The sequence below is a fragment of the Hyperolius riggenbachi genome, chromosome 10 (genome assembly GCF_040937935.1).
Source record: "Hyperolius riggenbachi isolate aHypRig1 chromosome 10, aHypRig1.pri, whole genome shotgun sequence".
Taxonomy (NCBI): Eukaryota; Metazoa; Chordata; class Amphibia; order Anura; family Hyperoliidae; genus Hyperolius; species Hyperolius riggenbachi.
Genome location: NC_090655.1, coordinates 30,464,860 through 30,492,801, shown reverse-complemented (window position 1 = coordinate 30,492,801; position 27,942 = coordinate 30,464,860). Strand labels below are relative to the sequence as shown.

At 46.0% G+C, this 27,942-nt stretch overlaps 1 protein-coding gene and 1 long non-coding RNA gene across 3 annotated transcripts in view; one reads left to right on the top strand and one right to left on the bottom strand.

The window, feature by feature from the left end:
• The first annotated feature begins 10,862 nt into the window (after nt 1–10,862).
• LOC137534126 (uncharacterized) overlaps nt 10,863–27,942 on the top strand; it is a 43,576-nt gene continuing 26,496 nt past the window's right edge. The window contains exon 1 of the long non-coding RNA XR_011024316.1: nt 10,863–11,057. This is a non-coding gene — a long non-coding RNA (uncharacterized lncRNA). The remainder of the gene's footprint in view (nt 11,058–27,942) is intronic.
• EIF3A (eukaryotic translation initiation factor 3 subunit A) overlaps nt 24,917–27,942 on the bottom strand; it is a 48,796-nt gene continuing 45,770 nt past the window's right edge. For both annotated transcript variants that reach the window (XM_068255495.1, XM_068255496.1), the window contains exons 22-23: nt 26,784–26,962; nt 24,917–25,359 (exon numbers count right to left, since the gene is read on the bottom strand). In XM_068255495.1, coding sequence (XP_068111596.1) covers nt 26,784–26,962 — 179 coding nt within the window. In that variant the 3' untranslated portion in view covers nt 24,917–25,359. The remainder of the gene's footprint in view (nt 25,360–26,783; nt 26,963–27,942) is intronic.

Sequence of the window (27,942 nt, the reverse complement as noted above, 5' to 3'; positions counted from 1 at the left end):
CAAAACATCTAGAGCCCCCTGGCGTCTGAATGAGGCCCTTTTGTATAATCCAGATATTAGTAATAGAATCGAGAACAAGATCTCTGAATATTTTCGTATGAACAATACTGGAGACACATCCCCGATGACAGTGTGGCTTGCGCATAAGACGGTAGTGAGAGGAGATTTGATCCAGGCAGGCTCCAAATTCAAGAGAGATAGAAATAAGATTATCTCCGATATTGAATTTAAATTGCATAAGCTTCATATGGTTAATATGTTGCAGCCATCAAGATTCCTTCTAAAACAAATCCAGAATCTGCAATTGCAGGCTGATACCCTTCTCAACTCAGAGACAGAAAAGGCTCTTAGATGGACTGCAGCTGCCTCATATGATCAGCTAAATAAACCTAAAAGATGGCTAGCAGCCAAACTTCGGGCCCAACAGACCGTTAATCGAATCCTCAAAATTAGGGGCAAGGATGGAAACATTACTTCTAACCCAGACAAAATATATGAAATATTCTCTGATTATTATAAGGAATTATATAGCGATAAAGACGATAATAACTATGCCCAGAGGAGACAAAATTTTCTAGACACCACTATTAAAAAGACCCTGACCGCGGACACAGTTAAGATGTTAAATGCTGATATAACTCAGGAGGAAATCCACCTGGCAATTAAGAAGCTTAAAAGGGCTAAAGCCCCTGGACCCGATGGCTTTTCCCCCATATACTATAAAAAGTACGAGACCCTTTTATCCCCCCACCTGCAAAAAGACAGACTTTCTGTCCTCGGCAGTTGTGATGATACCCAAGCCCCAAAGAGATTTATTGCTACCCAAAAATTATCGCCCCATATCTCTTCTGGGGGTAGATTATAAGTTATTTACGGCTATACTGGCGGAGCGACTTAATAACATCCTGCCGGCTTTAATCCACAGAGACCAGGTTGGTTTTGTGCCAAAAAGGCAAGCCCCAGACAACATTCGTAAGATTGTCACCCTGCAACATTATTGTAAGCAAACCGCCACACGTGTGGCCATCTTGGCTCTTGATATGGAAAAGGCATTTGACCTGATACGATGGCCATACATGGAGGCGGTTCTCCAGAAATATGGGATGCAGGGAAATTATTTGAAGGCCATTTCGGCATTATATTCACGACCTACTGCCACTCTGAAGATGCCCTCCACTACCAAGCGATCATTCTCAATCCAGAGGGGCACGCGGCAGGGATGCCCCTTATCGCCGGGATTATTCGCGCTAATGATGGAACCCCTGGCAGAAAAGATCCGACGGAACCCTGAGATAGTGGGGGTGAGGGTGGGGTCCAGGGAATACAAAACGTCACTATTTGCTGACGATGTCCTCTTGACCCTCACCTCGCCCCGCGACTCGATCCCAAAGCTGTTGGAGGAGATCGAAAATTTCTCGCCCTTCTCTGGGTTCCGCTTAAATTTAGAAAAATCTGAACTCATGATTTCAGAAATGGACCAGACAGACGCGGCACTTCTGGCCAAGAGACATGGATTACAATTTCAATCTCAATATATTCAATACTTGGGCATCAAGCTAGCCGCGGACCCCTCTAACCTCTATAAATTAAATTATCCCCCTATGTACTCTAGATTGATTCATGATCTGGAGAGCTGGGAGGACTATCCCCTGTCCATGCTTGGTCGGATATCAGCCGTCAGGATGACGCTCCTACCTAGGTTGCTGTATTTATTTCGATCTATTCCCGTAGCTGTAACGAAAGGCCCAGTTCAACACCTGCAAACGTTGATACAAAAGTTTATATGGAGGAAGCGGAAGGCCAGAATAAAATACCTTACGTTGGCTAGGCCCAGAGACCTTGGAGGACTTAATGCTCCACTCTTATTTAACTACTATAGAGCAGCCCAGATAGCTCAGTTGGCAACAGTGAACGCTAAGCCATTGATGGCTCCACTCTGGGTGGAAGTTGAATCACAGCTAGTGTCTCCCCTATCCCTAGCAGGTTTGATGTGGGCCAGGAAGATCCCGATTGCCAGAATTAGGAAACTCTCTCCAGTCTCAGCCCACTCGTTCAGTCTGTGGTCAAAAATTAGATTTGTTATGCGGTTACAATCCACACCCTCGTGTATGACCCAGATATTCCGCAACCCAGACTTTGTACCAGGCCAATCTATGAACCAATTTAAATGGTGGTATACCAAGGGATTCCAGACAGTGGGAAAATTTGTACATTCTTTCAAAATTTCCACCCCCATTCAGTTTATCAAGAACCATAACGTTCCCAAGGAAGAGTGGGGTAGGTTGGACCTAATATTTGAATATTTGTCCACTCTGGACCCCAAAAGAGAAGTCCTGACATATTGTCCCTTTGAGGTCAGGTGCAAGAATGGGCCCATTGATAGAGGTTTTATTTCAGAACTTTACGCAATCCTTTCTTACCCCACGATAGACGGTAAGCTTAAAGCCCAGATTGATTGGGAGAGGGATGGCGGGATGAAGATCTCTGAATCCAAGTGGACCTATTGTTGCACATCACTGACACGGGGTTCTCTATTTTAATCGTCTATAGAGACTTCGTTTAAATTACTCCACAGAATACATCTTACCCCCGCCAAATTGCACCTTTTTAACTCATCGTGCTCTCCATATTGTTTCCGGAATTGCGGACAGATTGGATCCTTATGGCACACTTGGTGGGCTTGCCCTAAGGCACATGCATTTTGGTCAGGGATCTGGAGTAAAATTCAACTAATCACTGGTATACAATCTGACATGGATCCCTCTGTAATTTTACTAGGTAACCGCCCTAAATCAGTAAAATATGCCACACATAAATTGGTTCAATTCGCACTCTCATAAGCTAGAAGACACCTGGCCTCCAAATGGAAATCAAATGAGCTGTCAGTGGACGAAGTGTTTCACAACCTTAATGATACCATGACTTCTGAGCACATTAGAGCTAAGATCTTTGATACAACTGAAATTTTCTTTAAAGTCTGGGATCCATGGATTGAGTGGCAGGACAACGCAGGTCTCTCCTATGTCCTACACTCCTAGGATAGCTTTACCTCCCAGGTCTCTGACTACATACTCATTGGGTAACGACCTACATGCTATCCTGGCAGCTGAACTTGTGAGATTCCTCACACTCTATGTCTCTTATAGCTCGCTCTGAACATGAAAGTCTATCAAGGTACGCCCCACCCCCTATGACCTATCTTACCCCCTCCTCTTCTCCCCCCCCCCACTCTCTCCTCCCCATTCCACTGGGTGTACCATTGGCATGACGTGGAAATCCCACTCATGGTCCACCCTTTCATCCCCTACCTTTTTCCTCTCTTTGTCCCCGCCTTCTCCTACGTCCCCTCCTCCCCATGTCCTATAGCAAGAATGATAAGATGTTTTGGTTACCTTCTTGTATTACATGTATGCAATTTTCTATGTTTTAGGCTTTTAAGCCAAACATCTGTTCTATATGACTTTGACTATTTGTTCCGTGAGATATTCCCCACATGTGGGGAACTCTTGATATTTTGGCACGTTTGTTAACTGAATTATTTCTGAATAAACACCCTTGGAACGAAATATTCTGTACCTTGCTTGAGACCAAGCAACGGCTGGGATACAAGCTGAAAATATTCCCAGGAGACTCATGGCCTGTCTTGTTGTGACAGACTTTGTTCTCAGAAGTACCTGAATACTTTTGTTTAAAGGATCGACTTTCTTTTCTGGCAAACAGGAGATCTGCAAGGTTGAATTCAGTGAGATTCCTACAAAGGTATTTTCCTGTCCTGGGATTAGATCCAATTTCTGTACATCCAGAATCCATCCCAGATCCTTCAGAACTCCAAGCACAATCTGGATATGATCTTGGAGCATATCTTTTATTTGTGCCGCTATCAGAAGATTATCTAGGTAGGGAACTAGAATAATCTTCTGCATTCTTAAAAAGGCAGCGACCTCTGTCATGATCTTTGTGAAGATCCCGGGAGCGCTCGAAATCCCAAACGGGAGATCTTTGAATTGGATATGAAGGATCTGGGATTGAATATTTATGGCTGCTCTCAAATACTTCCAGTGCATTGGATAGATGGGGACATGATAGTATGCATCCATCAGATCGATGGACACCATGAAGTAGTTCTTCCCCAGAAGGAGGACTGTGGAGTGAATGGACTCCATGCGGAATCTCTTGTACTTCACAAACTGGTTTAGAGACCGAAGTTTGATGATAAGGCGAAAGTCACCATTCGGAACCAGGAAGAGAGTGGAATAAAAACCTTTCCTCCTCTCCGGTGAAGGTACCTCCTCCACAACACCCTTCTGCAAAAGAGATCCCACTGCCTTTTCCATTGCCGCCTGCTGGACTGGGGACTGAAGAGAGCTCGTTACCCTGAAAGATCTTGGGGGAACTTGAGTAAATTGAATTTTGTAAACACGTTTGATGGTTCTGCAGATGTACTTGTTTTTTGATATATTCTGCTATGCCGGAAAGACATTTTTTTAACCTGCCTCCCACCTAAACATAGTCATTGTTGTGACTGTGCTTTAAAGGGATTCTTTCGCATTTGATTTTTTATTTTGCCACACTCATTTTTCTGATTCCTCATAGAGGGCCGAAACCTCTTTTTGGAAGTTTTCTTTTTCTTACTCACTGGAAAAACTTTTTTCCTTTCTCCTGCTCTTTCGAGTACAGACTCTAAAGCAGAGCCAAACAGCAATTTTCCTTAAAACGGGAGAGCACAAAGTTTTTGTTTAGTGATACCATCACCATCCCAGTTTTTCAGCCTTAGGAATCTCCTAACAGACTAACAGAGTTGTTTAACGCCAAACTACGTGCAGAAATTCTGACAGCTTCTCTAGACACATCTGCAAGAAATTGTGCAGCTAATTTCAACGTCGCAACCAACTGAGAAATATTCTCAGGTTGAGAACCGCTCTTCAAAAGAGTTTGCAATTCTTGCAACCAAATAATTAAACATCTAGCAGTACAAGTTGCTGCTAAATTTGGTGCACACGAAGCTGCAACAGCTTCCCAGAATTTCTTTAGAAGAGATTCCATTTTCCCATCAGAAAGATTTCTGAGAGCTCCTGTGTCCTCAAATGGGATGGGACGGGTGCATCTTTGGATAATTTTGGAATGGCTAAATCTAATATCTGACATTTTGCCCACTTAGACTGTTCCTCTTCATTGGCAGTGACTGTGTGCTTTTCCATTGTTTCTATGCGAAATCGTATGCGAATTGGCATAAAAGTTTGCATACCAAAACAGCCTGCGAATTTCCTATTAAATACATTGTATGCGAATTGTGATGGCTCTGCCGTGCAGATTTTTTCTGCACAGAAAAACGCTCAGGATTTCTGACAAGTGGAAAAAGGCCCTTCCACTTGTTTTGGTTATGCGAATCTGCATGCAGTAAACACATGCAGATTCACTCTAGTGGAAACTGGTCCTTAACCTTCCTGGCGGTAAGCCCGAGCTGAGCTCGGGCTATGCCGTGCAGGAAGATAGCTCAGCCCCTGGTGGGGCGATTTGCTCCATTTAAAATGCTGTACGCGCAGCTAGCACTTTGCTAGCCGCGCGTACAGCTTGATCGCCGCCGCGGATCGCCCGCATGCAGCGGCGCAAGAGGCCCCCCCGCCAGAGCCCTGCGCTGCGCGGACCAATGAGTTCCGGGCAGCGCTATGGGCTGGATCGGAAGCGTCTGACGTCAGGACGTCGGCTGACGTCCATGACGTCATTTCGATCATCGCCATGGCGACAGGAGAAGCCAAACGGGAGCGTGTTGTATACGCGTTCCCCTGTTTGCTATTGATGCCGGCGACGATCGCACTAGAGGGACACATGCGCCCTCTAGTGGTGTTTCATGTAGCTACCACTCTGGTAGCTTTACATGAAACAAAAAAAAAAGGATTTTTGCCTATATGGCAAAAAAAAATTAACCGCCAGGAGGGTTAATGTTCCGAATACATCGCATCCTCAATTGTGGAGGGTTTCGGAAGATCAGGCTGAATATTAAGAGTGGAATAAATAAATTCCAATAATTCATCTGATTGTTCAGGGAGTAGTTTAAATTTACCCCTTGAGGAGCACCTAGGTGTCACATCTTCCTGGCCAGAAGACCCCCCAGCTGGCTCCGCTCCCTCTGAAGAGGACCCCAAAACCCTTGGCTGTTGAAAAGGTCTAGGTAAGTCAACGTCCTCATCCGGCTGAGATACCCTAGACTCTGAGGGCCCGTTTCCACTATCGTGAATTCGCATGCGTTTGCCGCATGCGAATTCGCATGCGTTTGCCGCATGCGAATTCGCATAGCCAATACAAGTGGATGGGACTGTTTCCATGCGAATTTTTACCACGGCGATTCGCACCGCACAAGTGGAAATGGGCCCTGATGATAAAGCAGTGGAAACATGTGCATTAAGAAACTTTTCAGTTAACTGATCCTGAAATGTCGAAAGCATGTTATTAAACATGTCTCCCCCTTCATGCTTTACCACAGACAAAATGCAAGCATGACATAAGGGTTTTGGATAGGAAACAGCAAGTTTTTTACGACAGATCCCACAGGTCCTGGATTCAGGTTCATCCAAGAAAGAAGCAGGCCTTGGGTTCTGAAAAAGAACAGAACAACCGTAAGTGAGCTGCCAACAAACTTTCTATCCCCAGCCAGTATCAAGCGCTTACCTGGCTTGTACTGGCTTGTGCGGCTGGCCCCACGGCCTGAGAGGATGAAAGCTCCATGGTGGCAGAGGGAGCGGCGGATCCTCCAGAAGCGTCAGTCTGGGACTGCTGTAGCTGCTGTGACTCTCTCGTGTCTATTTTAAATAGACGCTGCATAGCGCGGTGTCCCACGTGCAGCCTGGTCCGTCCCCAACCGGCAGAAGAGCCGGGATTGAACACTTCCACTGGATGCCGCTTCGTGGGATGCACGCTTGCGCTCGGCAATAGGCAGAGGAACTTCCGCATCCACTATGTGGAGTGGAGCTCCGCACGAGAATGCTGCCGCCTGACCGTCCGAGGAGGTCGCCTGGGATCCCCCGAGAGGGATGCTTCCAGGCAGCCACAGCACTCACCCTCTGGCCCCCGGCAGACCAGGAAACTCAGTCTGTCCTTCCTGGGGACAGGAAGAACACAGAAGGTAGGCGGTGGGAGGTGGCTATTTAAACTTCTCTGTTCTTCCTGTCCCAGGGATGGGCGGTCCAGTCTCCTGGTGGACCTGTCGTGGAGGCAAGTGGAACGAGGTATTTATTCCCCCTGAAATCCCCGGGGCAAAATTTCACAACTTTTCAGGTTGTAGATTTTGCTGCCCGGGGGAGGCAGAGCTTTGCGCAGTAGCTCTGCCTCCAGTCCAGTCAATATCCGCCTCTCCCCGCCCAGTGGGATGGGGAGATCCCTCTGGGCGGGAAGAGGTGGAGATTAACTGGACTGAATTTTGGGGTGATAAATACCTTGTTCTGCTGAGGGGATGCGGCAGATCAGCTTTGATCTTAAAGCTTAAGTTAACTGTACAAGAAATAGAGGTAATTTAATTGGCTTCAGACTCTCTTTAACCTTCCTGGCGGTAAATTTTTTCTGCCAATTAGGCAGAAATCCATTTTTTTTTTGTTTTTTTTTGTTTCATGTAAAGCTACCAGAGTGGTAGCTACATGAAACACCACTAGAGGGTGCATGTGTCCCTCTAGTGCGTTCGTCACCGGCGTCAATAGCAAACAGGGGAACGCGTATATAACGCGTTCCCGTTTGGCTTCTCCTGTCGCCATGGCGACGATCGGAATGACGTCATGGACGTCAGCCGACGTCCTGACATCAGACGCCTCCGATCCAGCCCATAGCGCTGCCTGGAACTCATTGGTCCGGGCAGCGCAGGGCTCTGGCGGGAAGGGGGGGCCTCTTTCGCCGCTGCGTGCGGGCGATTGCCGCAGAGCGGCGGCGATCGAGCTGTACGTGCGGCTAGCAAAGTGCTAGCTGCGCGTACAGCACTTTGAATGGGGCGAATCGCCCCACTAGAGGCAGAGATATCCTCCTGCGCGGCATAGCCCGAGCTCAGCTCGGGCTTACCGCCAGGAAGGTTAAGAGGCTTGCCTCGTATGTCCTTTACAGTGGCTTGCAAAAGTATTCGGCCCCCTTGAAGTTTTCCACATTTTGTCACATTACTGCCACAAACATGAATCAATTTTATTGGAATTTCACGTGAAAGACAAAGTGGTGTACATGTGAGAAGTGGAATGACAATCACATGATTCCAAACATTTTTTTTACAAATCAATAACTGCAAAGTGGGGTGTGTGTAATTATTCAGCCCCCTTTGGTCTGAGTGCAGTCAGTTGCCCATAGACATTGCCTGATGAGTGCTAATGGCTAAATAGAGTGCACCTGTGTGTCATCTAATGTCAGTACAAATACAGCTGCTCTGTGACGGCCTCAGAGGTTGTCTAAGAGAATCTTGGGAGCAACAACACCATGAAGTCCAAAGAACACACACGACAGGTCAGGGATCAAGTTATTGAGAAATTTAAAGCAGGCTTAGGCGACAAAAAGATTTCCAAAGCCTTGAACATCCCATGGAGCACTGTTGAAGCAATCATTCAGAAATGGAAGGAGTATGGCACAACTGTACACCTACCAAGACAAGGCCATCCACCTAAACTCACAGGCCGAACAAGAAGAGCACTAATCAGAAATGCAATCAAGTGGCCCATGGTGACTCTGGACGAGCTGCAGAGATCTACAGCTCAGGTGGGGGAATCTGTCCATAGGACAACTATTAGTCGTGCACTGCACAAAGTTGGCTCTTATGGAAGAGTGACAAGAAGAAAGCCACTGTTAACAGAAAAGCATAAGAAGTCCCGTTTTCAGTTTGCCACAAGCCATGTGGGGGACACAACAAACATGTGGAAGAAGGTGCTCTGGTCGAATGAGACCAAAATTGAACTTTTTGGCCAAAATGCAAAACGCTATGTGTGGCAGAAAACTAACACTGCACATCACTCAGAACACACCATCTCCACTGTCAAATATGGTGGTGGCAGCATCATGCTCTGGGGGTGCATCTCTTCAGCAGGGACATGGAAGCTGGTCAGAGTTGATAGGAAGATGGATGGAGCCAAATACAGGGCAATCTTGGAAGAAAACCTCTTGAGGTCTGCAAAAGACTTGAGACTGGGGTGGAGGTTCACCTTCCAGCAGGACAATGACCCTAAACATAAAGCCAGGGCAACAATGGAATGGTTTAAAACAAAACATATCCATGTGTTAGAATGGCCCAGTCAAAGTCCAGATCTAAATCCAATCGAGAATCTGTGGCAAGATCTGAAAACTGCTGTTCACAAACGCTGTCCATCTAATCTGACTGAGCTGGAGCTGTTTTGCAAAGAAGAATGGGCAATGATTTCAGTCTCTAGCTGTGCAAAGCTGGTAGAGACATACCCTAAAAGACTGGCAGCTGTAATTGCAGCAAAAGGTGGTTCTACAAAGTATTGACTTAGGGGGCTGAATAATTACGCACACCCCACTTTGCAGTTATTGATTTGTAAAAAATGTTTGGAATCATGTATGATTTTTGTTCCACTTCTCACATGTACACCACTTTGTATTGGTCTTTCACGTGGAATTCCAATAAAATTGATTCATGTTTGTGGCAGTAATGTGACAAAATGTGGAAAACTTCAAGGAGGGCGAATACTTTTGCAACACACTGTATATATCTTATTTTTCACCTAGAGTATACTTACTCACCTTGGTTATCTAAAGGCTCTTCTGACCCCTCCAGGCTTCTTATTGCATACAGCCTCCTCTCCTCTTGGTGGTGTATGCCCTGTGATTGTGTTCCTGCATGGCATGACACTCTCAGCGACAGTTTCCCCAAACAGCCATGCCGTGCACGCCTAGAGGCTATGCAGATGGACAGCGCATGCAGCAAGATGGAGGGGAGGATAATAAATTCAGTTGTCCTCTAAATACTCCCCCCCCCCCCCCCAACTGCACTTCATCACAAACCTCCCTTATGAAGAGGTTCAATTTTTTTTAAATGATCCCAGTTGCACACTTCACGTTAAACTTTTACCACTGGAGATGCCTTATTAGGTTCACAGATTGAAGCCTTTTAACCTCCACCCTGTATAACCTGCTAAACATCACAAATAACTATAGTGATGTAAGCTATATGAATCCTCGCTCTCGTGCCACGCCTGCCCAAAGCAACCCGGCATCCCAGCTACACCCGGCTCAATCCTCCACAAGGAGAGACAACTAAAGTGAGAAGAATGTAGAGTTTGCCATGCTGACCTATTTGGCTGCAGTAGTGTCTGAATCATACCAGAAAAACATGCAGCTAACCTTGCCAGATCTGACAATGTCAGAAAAACCTGATCTGCTGCATGCTTGTTCAGGGCCTATGGCTAAAAGTATTAGAGGCAGAGGATCAGCAGGATAGCCAGGCAACTGGTATTGCTTAAAGTGGACCTGAACTCTTGCACACAACAGAAGGAAAACAGAGGAATGCACCCAGTATGCATTTAGAGCAGTGGTCCTCAAACTAAGGCCCGCGAGCCAAATGCGGCCCCCTGAGGCTTTTTTAACACGCACGCACGCACGCACGCACGCACGCACGCGCACACACACACACACACACACACACACACACCTACATCTTTAAAGAGGAACTCCAGCCTAAACAAACATACTGTCATTAAGTTACATTAGTTATGTTAATTAAGATAGATAGGTAATATAATCTCTTACCCACCCTGTTTTAAAAGAACAGGCAAATGTTTGATTTCATGATGGCAGCCATCTTATTGGTTGAAAGGAGGTGACAGGGAGCATGAGACACAGTTTCAACTGTCCTGTGTCCTGAGCACCTCTCCCAGTTGCTAGGCAATGTGAACAACAACATAGGAAATCCGATAATGTAAGAGTGAACAGAGGCGCCAGCAGGATAAAAGGTTCTAAAAGGCTTAAAATCCCTCAGGAGGCGGTGGTGGACTTGCCTTCCCGAAGCAGACAAGATACCGTCAGTTTTATGACAACAGGTTTATTAATATACTCCAAAACAAACAGTGCGACGCGTTTCACAGGTATGTTCCCGCTTCCTCAGGCAATAAACAGATAGGAGTACACTGTAAAGACAGAGACAGATAGCGTGTCCTTAGACCAATGTATATGTGTGCTGATGATTTTTGGTGTATAGTTATGTTAACGTGAATAATGGGTAAACAATGCTGTGGTTAGAGGTATATTGGGAGAGGGGGTGAGGGGCTGTGCGAGGATTGTTATAAGAGTAAAAATCGGAAGTAGGAAATCCCATCATGCTCTGCACAGCATCAAGGAAAAAGCCCAGGCTTTTTTTCTTTGATGGGTGGAGCTTAGGTAAAAATGCAGCAACAAATTATGCTTTGGTAAGAAAAACAAAGTTCTCATGCTGTGAAACTGTTAAAGAAACACCAAGCCTTTTCAGTTCTGCTGAGTAGATTTTTAGTCCGAGGTTCACTTTAAATGCTGGTGGTCCACATATAAAATAGCAGTGCTGGCACCACCCATCCACATGGAAGTCAGAAAGCAGTAATTCACTGGTTTCCAATCAAATTCCACATCATGTGACATTGCTGTTCAATTGGACTTCAGGTTGTCACCTGGGTATGCTTCACTGTCTGTCCCATAAAGACATCATTTTATGTATGCTCCGGCCCCGCAGCAGTCTGAAGTATGTTGACCCGGCCCTTGACCCAAAACGTTTGGGGGCCCCTGATTTAGGGAGTTTAGATTGCCTAGTTCCCCCTCATCTGTGTCTAATCACAAATTGTAAATTAATCTCTCCTGTGTCAGCTGACTGCCACAGCGATAAGCTTTTGAAAGCACTGGATGTTAATATGTCTGCTTCCATTAAAGTGGATCCGAGATGAACTTTTACTCATTGCATAATTGTGTTCCTTTTCTATTGTTTATAGGGCATTCCTCAAGCCAAATACTTTTTTGTTTTTGTTTTAATACTCTAATTCCCTATAAACTAAACAAGCCACACCCACAGGTTTTCAGAGAGCCAAGGCATTCTCAGACAGTAGCAAGGGCTCATGGGAGCTGTCTGGGCAGGAGGAGGGGGAGGTATTACTAGCCAGAGATTTCAGAGGCAGAGGGGGGGGGGTTTAGGGGTTTTTTTTTTGCTCAAATGCAGATAAGCCTGCCTCTGTGTAATGTTTACAAACAACATGGTTGCTGTCACTGTATCACAGGAAGAAATAACCATATTCTATTAAAGCTGTTTGCAGCTAGATTTGCTGTGTAAACTATCTAAACTTTAGATAAGATATATAGACAAGTTACTTGTTATAGTTAGATTTTCATCTCGGATCTGCTTTAACTACTTCGGCCTCCTGGACGTACTAGCTACGCCCAGGAAGCAATGTGTGCTCCCGCGGCCGATCGCGCGCGTGCACGCGCGCTCCCGGCCCGCGGTTCGTTAGCCAGGCAATCAGTGAATCGGGCTATGGTGCCCGATCACTGATTCCTCTCCCCTGCAGAAAAAGCGACAGCTTCTCTCGGAAGCTTTGCTTTTTCTGGCTGTTGCATGGGGGATGCGTCTCTCTAAGCGCGTTACGCTTAGAGTGATGTCATGTAAACAAACTCATGGCCGCCATCTTGTGGCCAAAAAGTAAAACTACAACTAAAAGTGAAAAAATTAAAAGTCAACACACATTTACATTATAAAAATACTGTTTACATCCCACTCTCCCAAAAATACCCACATAAAATGTTTAAAGAGAACCCGAAGTGGGATTTAATTATGTTGGAGGGAAGTGACGCGGGCGGGTAGCGCCGATACGGAGGAGGCAGGGGAGCGGCGCTAACAGACAGGCATAGGTAAACATTGTGTGTCGCTAGCACTGCGGGGGGTATAGCGGCGCGCAAGGGGGTCCTGGAGGCACACCATGGGGCAACAGAGGCTGGTGTTAGTGTGCACAACCAGCCTCTGTGCCCCACTAACATAATTAAATCCCACCTCGGGTTCTCTTTCATATAAAAAAAAAAAAAAAATGACAATAAAAAAAAAACATGTAAATATTTACCTGAGGGTCTAAACTTTTTAAATATCAATGTAAAGATGAAATATTTCTATTTTTTTTTATTTTAAACTTGTAAATAGCAATAAATGCAAAACGGAAAAAATGCACCTTTATTTCCAAATAAAATATTGTCGCCATACATTGTGATAGGGACAACATTTTAATGGTATAATACCCGGGACATATGGGCAAATACAATACGTGAGTTTTATTATGGAGTCATGTATTATTTTAAAACTATAATGGCTGAAAACTGAGAAATAATGAATTTTTTCCGTTTCTTATTCTTCCTGTTAAAATGCATTCACAGTAAAGTGTCTCTTAGCAAAATGTACCACCCAAAGAAAGCCTAATTGGTAGCGGAAAAAACAAGATATAGATCAAGTTCATTGTGATAAGTAGTGATAAAGTTATAGGCTAATGAACATTGCTCGGATGCATAAAGTGAAAACGACTTAAAGGGAACCTAAACTGAGGGGGATATGGATGTTTCCTTTAAAACAATACCAGTTGCCTGGCAGCCCTGCTGATCTCTCTGATTGCTGTAGTGGCTGAATTACACACCTGAAACAAGCATGCAGCTAATCCAGTCTGACTTCAGTCAGAGCACCTGATCTGCATGCTTGTTCAGGGGCTGTGGCTAAAAGTATTAGAGACACAGGATCAGCAGGAGAGTCAGGCAACTGGTATTATTTTAAAAGGAAAAATCCATCTCCTTCTCAGTTTAGGTTCCCTTTAAGGCTGAAGTGGTTAAACTCCCTGGCGGTGCATTTCTGTCTGGAATTATGAGCCAAAAGCGGCAGGCAGAGAGTAGTCACAATCCAGGCAGACGTTGGTGCAGGCAGCAGGCAGAGAATAGTCACAATCCAGGCAGACGTCGGTGCAGGCAGAATACAGGAAATTTTCCTTTCCTGGTGCAATTCCATGGCAGCATACTATGGGTTCCGGCCCCGCCTCCTGAACCCATTGGACACTATAACTAAGTTTTTTGAGCGGACATAGTCCCACCATTCTGATAACTATAGTCCTCCCCGACTTTGGGTGGGACCGTATGCTACCATGGAATTGCACCAGGAAAGGAAAATTTCTTTTTGGTAAGTATTAATTTTCCTGTTTCCCTGGTACAATTCCATGGCAGCATACTATAGGATTTAACTAGACAACAATTAACAATCAGGGAGGGAATGCTTACACACTATTTATTAAACAGCAGAGGCAGCAGTAATAACAGATCGTCCCACATTTGTATAGGTAAGTAAAGCAGGGTCAATTCTAGAATGATCAATAAATGTATTGGATGATGACCAACCAGCAGCCTTACAAATGGCTGACATAGAAACTCCCGCCAAAGAAGCCCATGATGATGCCATTCCCCTAGTAGAATGGGCAGACACCTGATCAGGCGGGTTAAGATCTTTTGCCCTATATGCCTTTGATATTATTCTTCGAATCCAAGCTGCAATAGTCCTTGATGAAGCTTCTTTCCTTTTTCTGTAACCACTGGTTACTAGTAGAAGATGATCAGACTGTCTGAAAGATTCAGTTACCGATAGGTAGTCTCTCAGCAGACTTACTAAGTCGAGGGGATGTTTATTAGGATTCTCTTTATCCACAAAAGCAGGTAGCGACCATTCGTTATCTAGATAAAACACTGTCACTACTTTGGGGAGAAAATTAAGCATTGGCCTGAGGGTGACCAGGTCATGATAGAAGACAAGATAAGGTTCTTTGCATCCCAACGCATGTATTTCTAAAACTCTCCTCGCTGAAGTAATAGCTAAAAGAAAAGCTATTTTACATGTTAAAGTGAACCTAAAGCCTACCAAAAAAAATGAGATTAACTCACCTGGGGCTTCCCTCAGCCCCCTGCAGCCGATCGGTGCCCTCGCAGCCCCGCTCTGACGCTCCAGGACCCGCCGGCGAACACTTCCGGTTTGGCCGTCACCGGCCGACAGGCATGGGAACGCGAGTGATTGTTCGTGTTTCCAGCCTGTATATCGCCCCCTATGCTGCTATTGCGACCTCCTGGCCGCAATAGCAGCATAGGGGGCGATATACAGGCCTTGAACGCGATCAATCACTCGCGTTCCCATGCCTGTCAGCCGGTGACGGCGAAACCGGAAGTCGTCGCCGGCGGGTCCAGAAGCATCGGACCGGAGCTGCGAGGGCACCGATCGGCTGCAGGGGGCTGAGGGAAGCCCCAGGTGAGTTAATCTCTTTTTTTTGGTAGGCTTTAGGTTCACTTTAAGTTTGAAATAGAGCAGTCTTCGATGGGATGGAAGATTGAAGAACTCAAATATTCAAGTCCCACAGGCACATCCCACTTCGGAAACAAATTACTTTTCGGAGGTTTTAATTTTAAGGCGACTTTCAAAAACTGCTGTATCAAGGGATTGAAGGACCATTTCTCCCTGGATACGGAAGAGAGTGCTGTTACTTGAACTTTTAGTGAATTATACGCCAACCCAAGCTCTAATCCAACTTGGAGAAAGTCAAGCACAAGTTTTTGAATCTTTGAAACTGTGATTTCTGTACAAATCTTTGTTTTCTAAATTGCTTGTCCTGGGGAATTTCTCCAGATTTTCCACCGGTTTTCCTCGATAATGCAGAATCTAATTTTTCTCCAAACAAGAACTTGCCATTAAACGGAATTTTCACCCAATTTTGTCTGGATGCATTATCAGCTTTCCAAGGTTTTAGCCATAATGATCTTCTGGCTGTAACAGCCGACATCATAGATCTTGATGAAGCCCTGAAGCCATCAATGGCTGCTTCTCCTACGAAATCGGATGCAATTTTAAGGTTTTCCAACGCTGACATTATATGCTCAATGTCTGCTCCTGATTTAACCGCTTCCTCAATATTGTTCGTCCAGATTTTCATAGCTCTAGACAGAGATATTAAAGCTACTGATGTCCTGCAAGCCGCCCCTGAAACTAAATAGGTCTTTTTCAGTTCACTTTCCATCTTCTGATCCAGGACGTCTTGAAAAGATAGAGTTTTCCATCGGAAGGGTAACATGTTTGGCTAAGCTTGCGATAGATGCATCCACTAAGGGAGCATTTTGTAACGCTTCTATATCTGATTCTTCAAACGGGTATAACTTGGACCATCAATTGGTAAATGCCGTCTTGTTTTCACCTTTAGTCCACTCATCCAACATACCGTATTTTTCGCCGTATAAGACGCACTTTTTCTTCCCCAAAATGTTGGGGGAAAAGTGGGTGCGTCTTATGCGGCGAAGGTACGGATTTCGGGATGCAGAGGTGCGCAGGGAAGCACTATATACATTACCTGCTCCTGCCGCCGCGCTCCTGGCTCCAATCCTGGCTCTCCGATCCTCTTCTTCCATCTACCGCTGCCCGCTGCTGCCCCCGCCGAACATTGCTGACCGGTCTTAATTAGCCGCAGGGATACGCTATCAGCACACCATTGCCGGGGTCACGCATGCCGCCGAACGCTGGCCGGTCCTAATTAGCCGCGCAGGGATACACTATCAGCACACCACGTGCGTTGGGGGCCACGCATACGCATGTGTGACCCGGCGCACGCTGATAGCGTATCCCTGCGCAGCTAATTAGGACCGGCCAGCGTTGTTCGCGGCATGCGTGACCCCTGCACGTGGTGTGCGGATAGCGTATCCCTCCGGCTAAGACCGGCCAGCGATGTTCAGCGGGGGCAGCAGCGGGCAGCGGTAAATGGAAGAAGAGGATCGGGGAGCCAGGAGCGTGGCGGCAGGAGCAGGTAATGTATGTGTACTCACGCTGCCTGCACAGGGGGACACCGGCACTGGAGGACACACGGACAACAGGGGGCCACAGGCACAGGGGACGCTGCCACAGGGGACACTGCCACAACAGGGGGACACTGCCACAGGGGACACTGGCACAATAGGGGACACTGCCACAACAGGTGGACACTGCCACAGGGGACACTGCCACAACAGGGGGACACTGCCACAATAGGGGACACTGCCACAACAGGGGGACACTGCCACAACAGGGGGACGGGGGACACTGGCACAGGGGGCTGCAGGCACAACAGGGGGATATGGCAGGCAGAACAGGGGGACACGGCAGGCAGAACAGAGGGACACCGCAGGCACAGGGGGACACAGCAGGCACAGGGGGACACGGCAGGCAGAACAGGGGGACACAGCAGGCAGAACAGGGGGACACAGCAGGCACAGGGGGACACAGCAGGCACAGGGGGACACAGGAACAGCCAATCACTACACTGACCACATAGAGGAACATAGGCAGGCAACATGGGAACAACCAATCATAACACTGTCCCCTTATGTGGTGTAATAGTATGTAATGTAACTGGAAAGGGGGGGGGGGGGGGGTAAAAAGTCCTTAAGACACCCCTGCATCATAGACACACCTAGGTTTAGGTTTTTTCTTTTTTTCCTGATTTTTGCCCTCTAAATCTTAGTGCGTCTTATATGCCGGAGCGTCTTATACGGCGAAAAATACGGTAACTCCTTTGATCTCTTTCATCATCGGGAAAGAAGGACCCGCCTTTGATAAATGCGGATATTTTCCTACTTCAGCTGATGTGTCTTCTGGATCGGCTTAAATACCATCAGGAGACTTGTGGGCATGCTCAAACTGATTTGCCCACAAGCAAGATGGCCACCACAGTCTGAAGGAAGGGTGGAAAACCAGAAGTGAGGGAGCAAAGCACAAAAAGCCCTGAAGTCTCGCTAGAGAACCTCCTGCCGGCATTCTAATGTAGAAGACTGTGTCTCCGAGCCTCCGGACGCCATAGGAGGCCCCATGGCGAAAATATCACCGAAGCCCAGCGCACGCTACCCCAAGTAGGAATCCCCGGACTGCACGCCAGTAAGTCAGTCAACTTTCCCTGCACACCACTGGTCCCATTAGATTAACAGCCACACGGGCTGAAGCAAAGCTACAGGCAGGAAACTAGCAACAGCAGTCTCCAGAAAGATAAGAAAGAAGCACAGCCAGTCGCCCACAGAAACGTATTTAACAGGTAAACGCCGGGATCAGTAACCGGGATCTCATTAAGGAGCATTTAGCCCCGCAGAGACTTCCTCAGGGAAAGGGATAAACCCTGAGGGAATTATATATACAGGTTTAAGAAAGTGATAGTAAATAAGTGTGTCCAACAGGAGGGTAGGACAAAAGAAAAGGAATGGTGGGACTATGTCAAATCTCTATCTCAAAAAACTTATAGTTATGGTGTCCAATGGGTTCAGGGGGCGGGGCCGGAACCCATAGTATGCGGCCATGGAATTGTACCAGGAAAATGTATGTAGACGTGTCCAGACATGTATAGGGGTGTGTGTGTGTGTGTACAGCTTCTTTTTTTCCTAAAAGTCCAGGTCCGCTTTAAAAATAAGTCCCTCCCCCTCCCCCCCCCCCCAACGTCACGCCGCACTGATTAGCCGCCGGGTCCCCGGAATAAGAGTGGGGATATGGGGATCTCAGCGGCCAGAGAGAAGCCACAGACAGGCAGGAGGGGAGGGAGACAGGGAGTCCTGCTGCGCAACACCAATCGCGTGCAGGACTCCAAAACACATTTAAAAGCATGGGATTCTCTACCCCGACCTGAACTTGGGCTTACCGCTCGCAGCTCATTTTTCCTACCCGAGCTCAGGTCGGGGTTATCGCCAGGGAGGTTAAAGCAGGAAGTAGAAAAACTGCAGATTTATTGCAGAATTTGTATCAGCTGTAACAAAGAAAATGTTTTTCCTAATGGCTATTATGCTGTTGCGTATCTTTTAGAGCAGAGAGGAAATTCTGAGTTAAAGTCCGCTTTAAAAGAAAATAAATACCGGTATGGCAGCTTCCATATCTCTATGATTTAACATCAGCCTGTTATAAATATATTTTCATTAGATTCTATAAAGAGTTCAGTCTAACAAAAGATCAGATTTAATCACTAGACCGCGATCTTGCTCTGCACTTTTTGAAAATTAAAACATGAGGAGTAACAGGCCCCATTTCTACTATTAGCACAAAAGTGTAATAATTCTCAATGGCTCAGCATGAGAGATGTGAAAATTCTAATACATTTTACAAAGAAAGGAAAAAGGAAGTTGTGATATAGGCTAGCCGCATGCTAAAATGCACTTTTTTTTTATGGAGGAAATTCACATGAACTGTAAAACACAAGCTTGTAGTCTGAAGGAGGCCTTGTTCTGCTGCTTACAGGAATGACAATAGAGGCAGCAGGAGGGAAACTTTGGCGATGGTAAGGGGCTTTTCACACTAAGTTGCACTGATGAAATTGTGCCAGCGAAAAGTCGCACCACAAGGTAGCGTTGCGACCATAAAGTGAGGCATACAGTGCAATGAATGCTTCGCCCCACTGTAAATGCTTATGTTGCTCCGTTAATGCACAGCGTGCGTAGGGCCTGTATTCAATTCACCATCTCCTTAGTTTTCTCTTAAGGGGGCCATACACTAGGCAACCAACTAATCGACCACCCAATTCGATTATTATAATGGAATTGGATAAAAATTGGTGCTGCCAAGTGCATGCCTGACCGACAAACCGATCAATTACGGGACAGAAATTGGCCGCACGGTCGATCGCGCATGCTGGAAAATTTCAGGCCGAGGGTGGTTGGTCGGGTGCGCGGCGGTACGGCGGCCGAATTGCAAACGAGCGACGAAACGAAATCCCCGCCGCAATGTATGTAGTGCATTTATACAATACCTGTCCGGTGTCAGCCGCCACGTGGTTTTTGTCCACCTCGTCGGGTTCCACATACACGCTGGCGGCACTCTGACGCATAGCAGTTGACATCAGACGCTATGCGCCGCTAGCCTGTATGCAGCTTACCCGGCGGGACGGATGGACTCGGCGAGCTGCTTCAGGACAGGTAATGTATAAATGCACTACGTCATTTACATACATTGTGCCGGCAGCTGCGAGGCGGACAGCAGCGGCTCAGCCGATTCCCAGATGATTTCATGCTGAAATCGGACGGGAATCGTCCTGTAGTGTATGGGCAGATTCAATTAGAGACATTTATCTCCAATCAGATTTGATTAGAGATAAATTTGTCTCTTGGTCGAATCTGCCCAGATTCGTTTTAGTGTATGAGCACCTTTAGGCGATATCACACCTTAATAAAATGCCTTTTAAAATGGAATATAACTGACATAACATTCAATAAAAATGTGATTTCCTACTTATTACCCATACAGTTCCCATATTTGCTTTTGTGCACAATATTGTCTGTACACAAATTACAAGTTTCCAAAGTACAGTTTATCTGCTCTGAAAGCTGCAATTGCATTTTACAGTAGAATCCCTTTATTGTAAACTCCAAGGACCAGGAAAAGTGGTTTACGCTATCAGAAGTTTACCATATCAGAATTGGTCCTTCATTGTTTATTTATAGACGCATTAGCTGGGACCTGAGGACTGAGTTTACTATATCCAGAGGTTTAACTAGAACGAGACTCTACTGTATTGCATATCTGCTGTATTTATATATGAAAATCTAGTGAGCTTATTTTCAGCACAGCTAGGAATGTATACCGATTGTAGCAGACATAGGAATGTAAACAAAAATTAATGAATAATGACCTCTTCGGATGCGACAGCAAGCTTTCCATTGAAGAAACAGCTATGTTAACTGTTTGAATGCTCCTCTGCTACAATTTTTCTTTGTTGTAGCAGATTTTCTGCTTTAAATCTTTTAGAGCTTTAATACTTTCACCTACTTTAATTGCAGAGTGCTGAAAAATGTTAAATAGAAGATGAAAAATTATCTCCAGGAGAAACAGTTAATCGAATAAGGGTCTAGATCAGGGGTGTCAAACTAATACAAAGTGGGCCGAAATTAAACATTGAGACCAAGTTGCAGGCCAACCTCAATGTCGGATGGCCACCTCCCTCCCTTATGTTCCTTCGTATCTAGTGGCTCTCTTCCCTCCTTTACACAGTTCCCTGGCATTTAGTGGTTATCCCTCCCCTATACAGTCCCGTTTAGTGTCTTTTCCTGCCCTATATAGTTCCTCGGTGTCTAGTGGCCCTCTCCCTGTCCTATACAATTTTCTGGTATCTAGTGGTGCTCTTTCCCCCCTATATAGTTCCCTGGTGTCTAGTGCACCCCTCCCTACTGGCTAGTGGCCACTCTTCCTTCCCTATACAGCTCCCTGGTGTCTAGTGCTTTTCCCCTCGCTCTCCTTATATGGCTTCCCTGGTGATCTAGGGTTTCACCTCCAATATATCATCCCTGGTGGTCTAGAGAGGGCCAAACAATGCAAACTAGGGAAACCGCTTGGGGGCCACATTTTTCCCGTGGGCCAGCATTTGACATGTATGGTCTAGATGTAAAAGCCCATAGGAATATCATTGCATCACAAGGCAATATCTGTTGTGACACAACCCAACAGACAGTGTATAAGGGCCCTACATGAGAGGCTACTTCCTGCTTGCATGCCATTTGTATACCACATAGAATTGTGCCCATCAAAATCACCGGGAGAGGCAACAAGGGAACTGGAGGTTGTTTCACATCTGAAAATCTGACTGAATACCATCCCCACTAATCGGGAAAACTGGGAGACCAAAAAACATATCCTTAAAGCCAATGGGTACCGGTTAAAAAAAGAAAAAAAGTCTGATACTCACCTAAGGAGAGGGAAGGCTCGGTCCTAATGAGCCTACCCTCTCCTCTCCCGGTGCTGCGCTGGCTCCCCCGTTCGCGTCCGCCGCCGCAGGAACTTCGGAGGTCTTCGGGAGCACTCGGGCTTCCGAAGACGGGCCGCTCCATACTACGTACGCGCGAGCGCGTCATAGAGGGCGCTCGCGCATGCGTAGTATGGAGCGGCCGCGTCATCGGGAGCCCGAGTGCTCCCGAAGACTTCCGAAAGGTCCTTTCGGCATGCGGAAGTGGCAGTATTTGACCGAACTGGTCGAATACTGCCACAGGGGATCCTGCGCGGGACCGGGCACCGGGAGAGGAGGGGGAAGGCTCATTAGGACCGAGCCTTCCCTCTCCTTAGGTGAATATCTGACTTTTTCTTTTTTTAACCGGTAAACATTCACTTTAATGGTGTGCCACAACACCAATAATATAACCATGTGTGAACAAGGATATATAATAGAAAATATTTTTTAAGAGACAAAAAAAAAATGTTTCAAGATCTTAAATTTTAATGCATCAAAAAGTTATTTTATAAAAACAGCATTCACAAATCTTTAAATTGAGTCATCTTTGTAAACATCGAATTATTAGATAGAGAAAACATGATGACGTATGCAATTGTTTAGAAAGGCGACGTCGACTTGTTTCAGAAAGACCTTTGTAATGTCTTCACAAAATTGAAATAATCTGTAATGTAATTAATAATCTGTAATGCACAGGGAAAAATATATAGAATGGGTACCATCTGGGCAAAACCAAGCCAGGAAACGCCACTTAGACTACTCTTAGCACACAGGCAAGAAGGTCCATCTTGCCTGTGTGCTTTGTCTGTGTCCAAGAGTAGTCTAAGTGGCGTTTCCTGGCTTGATTTTGCCCAGATGGTACCCATTCTATATATTTTTGCCCTGTGAATTATAGATTTGAATTGTTTGTGAAGGCCTGAAGAAAGTTTTTCCGAAACAAGTCGACGTTGCCTTGCATAGGTTTTCTGTATCGAATAATGGGATGTTTACAGAGGAATCCATTTAAAGATCTGTGAATTGTTTTTATAAAAGAACTCAGATACATTAAAATTTAAGATCTTGAAACTTTTCGTCTTTAAAAATATTTTCTATTATACAGTACAGAACAAAAGTTTGGACACCTCATTCAAAGAGTTTTCTTTATTTTCATGACTATGAACATTGTAGAGTCACACTGAAGGCATCCAAACTATGAATTAACACATGTGGAAGTATAGTACATAACCTGAAAGTGTGAAACAACTGAAAATATGTCATATTCTAGGTTCTTCAAAGTAGCCACCTTTTGCTTTGATTACTGCTTTGCACACTCTTGATGAGTTTCAAGAGGTAGTCACCTGAAATTGTTTTCACTTCACAGTTGTGCCCTGTCAGGTTTAATAAGTGGGATTTCTTGCCTTATAAATGGGGTTGGGACCATCAGTTACGTTGTGGAGAAGTCAGGTGGATACACAGCTGACAGTCCTACTGAATAGACTGTTAAAATTTGTATTATGGCAAGAAAAAAGCAGCTAAGTAAAGAAAAATGAGTGGCCATCATTACTTTAAAGTGGATCCGAGGTGAACTTTTACACATTGCATAATTGTGTTCCTTTCCTATTGTTTATAGGGCATTCCTCAAGCCAAATACTTTGTTTTAATACTCTACTTCCCTATAATCTAAAAAAGCCACGCCCACAGGTTTTCAGAGAGCCTTGGCAGTAGCAAGGGCTCATGAGAGCTCAGTCTGGGCAGGAGGGGGAGTTGTTACTAGCTATTGATTTCAGAGGCAGAGGGCAGGAGGAGAGGGGATTAGGCTGATGGCTCAAGATACAGATAAGCCTGCCTTTGTGTAATGTTTACAACATGGCTGCTGTCATTGTATCACAGAAATAAATAATATTCTATTAAAACTGTTTGCAGCTAGATTTGCTGTGTAAACCATCTAAACTTTAGATAAGATATATAGACAAGTTACTTGTTATAGTTTTTCATCTCGGATCCGCTTTAAGAAATGAAGGTCAGTCAGTCCGAAAAATTGGGAAAACTTTGAAAGTGTTCCCAAGTGCAGTCTCAAAAACCATTAAACGCTACAAAGAAACTGCAGACCTCCCCAGGAAAGGAAGACCAAGAGTCACCTCTGCTGCGGAGGATAAGTTCATCAGAGTCACCAGCCTCACAAATCGCAGGTTAACAGCAGCTCAGATTAGAGACCAGGTCAATGTCACAGAGCTCTAGCAGCAGACATCTCTAGAACAGCTGTTAAGGAGACTGTGTGAATCAGGCCTTCATGGTAGAATATCTACTAGGAAACCACTAAGGACAGGCAACAAGCAGAAGAGACTTGTTTGGGCTAAAGAATACAAGGAATGGACATTAGACCAGTGGAAATCTGTGCTTTGGTCTGAGGAGTCCAAATTTTAGATTTTTGGTTCCAACCACCGTGTCTTTGTGCGACACAGAAAAAGTGAACGGATGGACTCTACATGCCTGGTTCCCACCGTGAAGCACGGAGGTGTGATGGTGTAAGGGTGTTTTGCTGGTGACACTGTTGGGGATTTATTCAAAATTGAAGACATACTGAACCAGCATGGCTACCACAGCATCTTGCAGCGGCATGCTATTCCATCCGGTTTGCGTTTAGTTGGACCATAATTTATTTTTCAACAGGACAATGACCCCAAACACACCTCCAGGCGGTGTAAGGTCTATTTGGCCAGGAAGGAGAGTGATGGGGTGCTGCGCCAGATGACCTGGCCTCCACAGTCACCAGACCTGAACCCAATCGAGATGGTTTGGGGTGAGCTGGACGGCAGAGTGAAGGCAAAAGGGCCAACAAGTGCTGAGCATCTCTGGGAACTCCTTCAAGGTGGAAGACCATTTCAGGGGACTACCTCTTGAAGCTCATCAAGAGAATGCCAAGAGTGTGCAAAGCAGTAATCAAAGCAAAAGGTGGCTACTTTGAAGAACCCAGAATATGACATTTTCAGTTGTTTCACACTTTTTGGTTATGTACTATACTTCCACATGTGTTCATTCATAGTTTTGATGCCTTCAGTGTGAATCTACAATGTTCATAGTCATGAAAATAAAGAAAACTCTGAATGAGAAGGTGTGTCCAAACTTTTGGTCTGTACTGTATGTCCTTGTTCACACATGAATACCAGCCCCAGATCAGCACTGACTCCTCCCCCATTCGTCAGACCAACACTTCAGTGGATAGAGAAACACAGTCAGCCAGTTTTATTTTTATTGAATAAGCAGCAATAGATCCTGTGTTGACTCATTTTAACACCAAAATGCGCACTGATACAACCATGGCATCGTCACGGCAATTATAGGAGGAAATCCAGAGAGGCTAAAACCAGACTTCAAACTAATGTTCTTAAGAGAAGATCCACCGAAGTACTTGATGCAGCTTATGTCACTGGCGGCAGTCTTGCTAGGAAACGCAGAAGATGGTCTGAGAGCTGTTATGGGGGTGTTTAGAAAACACCATTTAAAAAAAAAAAAAATCAAGTCAAACAATAGAAGCCAAGGAGGGTTTTGCAAGGAAGCTGAAAAATCACATGGTAGAGGGTAAAGGCCACAGCGGCCGACCAGCTGGACCGTCCCATTGTATATTCAGAGTCATGTGATCCAAATAGATCCACAGAGTGCACGCCGCAAGATCTTCACACTGCAAATGAAAGGAGGAGAGTGTAAGAAGAGTTATTGCTATAAACCCAGACTGGGCTCACAGAAAAAGTAGCCACAAACTTGACAAGGCTTTTAACTACCCAACGACTGCGTCACGTAAATGGGCGTGAACGCAGCAGCAGCCCCAGGACTGCCTAACGCCAATTAGCGGCAGGTCCTGGAGCCGGCTACTGCAGGAGATCGCGCGCAGGCTGCTCGCGCATCCCTTGCATGGGGGGGCAGAGCTCCGCCCCGCCTCCTGTCTCCGAGTGTCGATTGCTGTTCGGGAGACTGTTAGACGGCGGTTTTGCAGTATAATTAGCATGTACAGCGGTGCGATCAGCAGCAGTGCTGTACTGGGGACACCGTGTGACACACAGGAGCGATCGGCAGTGATAGGCCGAAGAATTATTAAAAAAAAAAGTAAAAAGTAAAAAATAAAACAATATTTATATAAAAAAACCCACAAACACTGGGAGGCCTATAGGGCATCAGACCCCACCAACAGAGAGGTCTGTTGGTGAGGGGAAAAGTGGGGTGGGGGGGGGGGGGGGGGAGAGAAATCACTCGTGTGCTGTGTTGTGCGATTTTTGGAGCTGTGCAGGGAAGATGCGGAGATCGCTGGAGCCAGGCTGGGTAATTTATAAGTGGCGGGATCGGGGGCGATGCTGGCCACCTACACTAGCTAGCCTAGTGCTAGCTAAACCTTTTCCAGCCATTAAATCTATAGATTTATCCTAGGGAACTCTGAGGCTACAAAACCTGAGCGGCGTAACGCTCAGGAGGTTACAAAGCATCAAATCGTACAAAAATAAACAAAACTCCTCCTATTGGTATTATTGCTTTGACCTACACCAATTAAGGCAGGACATTCCATAGGAGATCACTGTGGCTGGTAGTGTAGCAGCCCACCCAGCGAGCTCCTAATGGTGTGTGAGGGGCTACAAAGGACCAAAAAGCCCTCTTACTAAAATGTTAAGCAAAACAAAAGTTTGCCTTCTTAAAACCGAAGGTATTTGCGATTATTCAGTTTAAAGTGAGCATATCGTGTCTCCCACAATGCATCACTGCTGAATATGCAAACTATCCCTTGCTGTCCCTGTAAGCTAGCCACAACTCTAGAACCACTGGAATGCAAGGCTTTGTCAGCTTGTTAATTGTACAGAGCCACAATAATCCAACATGCATAGACTGTTTTGGTTGATCCTCATCAGTGCATGGCCTCAACATGGCTGCCTGAAAATAATTTTGATCGATTTCTGCTCAAGGGAGGGAGGATGTATATGGAATAGGGAATGCACATGGAGAGGAGGTTACATATGCATTTGGCTACACATGGACTTAATTTCCTTCCCCACTTTCACAGACTTCCTCTAGCACAGATGGGTTAGGAGACAGCAGGGTCAGCTACATGACGTCACATACCTAGCGTCTCACAGTTGTCCAGCCATCGTCATCGGTTTCATTTTTGGTGCGGCGAGCTGCATCCTTATCCTCTTTTTTCTCTGACCGCCATGCTACTTTTTCCTTCTCCACTGGAGGAGGAGGAGCACGTCGCGGTGTTCCTCCCTCTTTGTCCTCACCCCGCCTCCACGCACTTGCTGCTAAACGAAGTCAGAAAGAACTCGTCATACAGGGGGCGAAACATACCAAAAGTCTACAGTAAAGAGTCACATCAGAGAACTGCAATGCTTAAAGGACAACTTTAACATCCTAAAAAAACAAAAACAAATTTAAACAAAAAAGACTTAGGTAGATGGAGGGAAGGCACTGAATCACTTAGAGCCTTCCTATTCCTCTCTGCTTCCCCTCATTCCACCTTCAAGCCACTAGGGATGATCAAAGAGATGAAAAGATTGTGCAGGATCATGTAAATTTATATACAACTTGAAAATGGACCAATCAAGTCCTACCAAGGTGTAAATTGAGTGGTCCCATTTCAAGCTGCATGAATTTACAGCATTCGGTGTGAACTCCCCTTTCTGTAGGGAAGTGGAGAAGTTTAACCTTCCTGGCGGTATGGACGAGCTCAGTCCATAGCCGCCGAGTCTCATATCTCTGGCCCTGCCGGGCCGATTCACAACAAACTGCGCCACACGCAGCTAGCACTTTGCCAGCTGCGTGTGGCCTTCAATCGCCGCCTCAGCGGCGATCGCCCGCACGCAGCGGCGAAAGAGGCCCCCCCCCCCGCCAGAGCCCTGCCCGGACCAAACACTTTCGGGCAGCGCAAAGGGCTGGATCGGAGGCGCCTGACGTTAGCCGACGTCCATGATGTCAGCCTGATCGTCGCCATGGCGACGGGGTAAGCCTAACAAGAAATCCCGCTCTCCGCGGGATCTCTTGTTACTTGTGATCGCCGAAAGCGATCAGAAGGGCGCACCCTGTGCGCCCTCTAGTGGGCTTTCATGCTGCCAACTTTCAGTTTCAAAAGCAGAAGAGATCTGATGCATCGTGGGAGCAGGAAAATATCACACACTGCTCTGCTACTCCACTATGTGGGGAGAGGGTTTTGTAGGGAGAAAGGTGTGTGCGCGTTTTACCAGTCACATGAGGAGGTTTGGATTCCAGGAGGGACCCCATGACC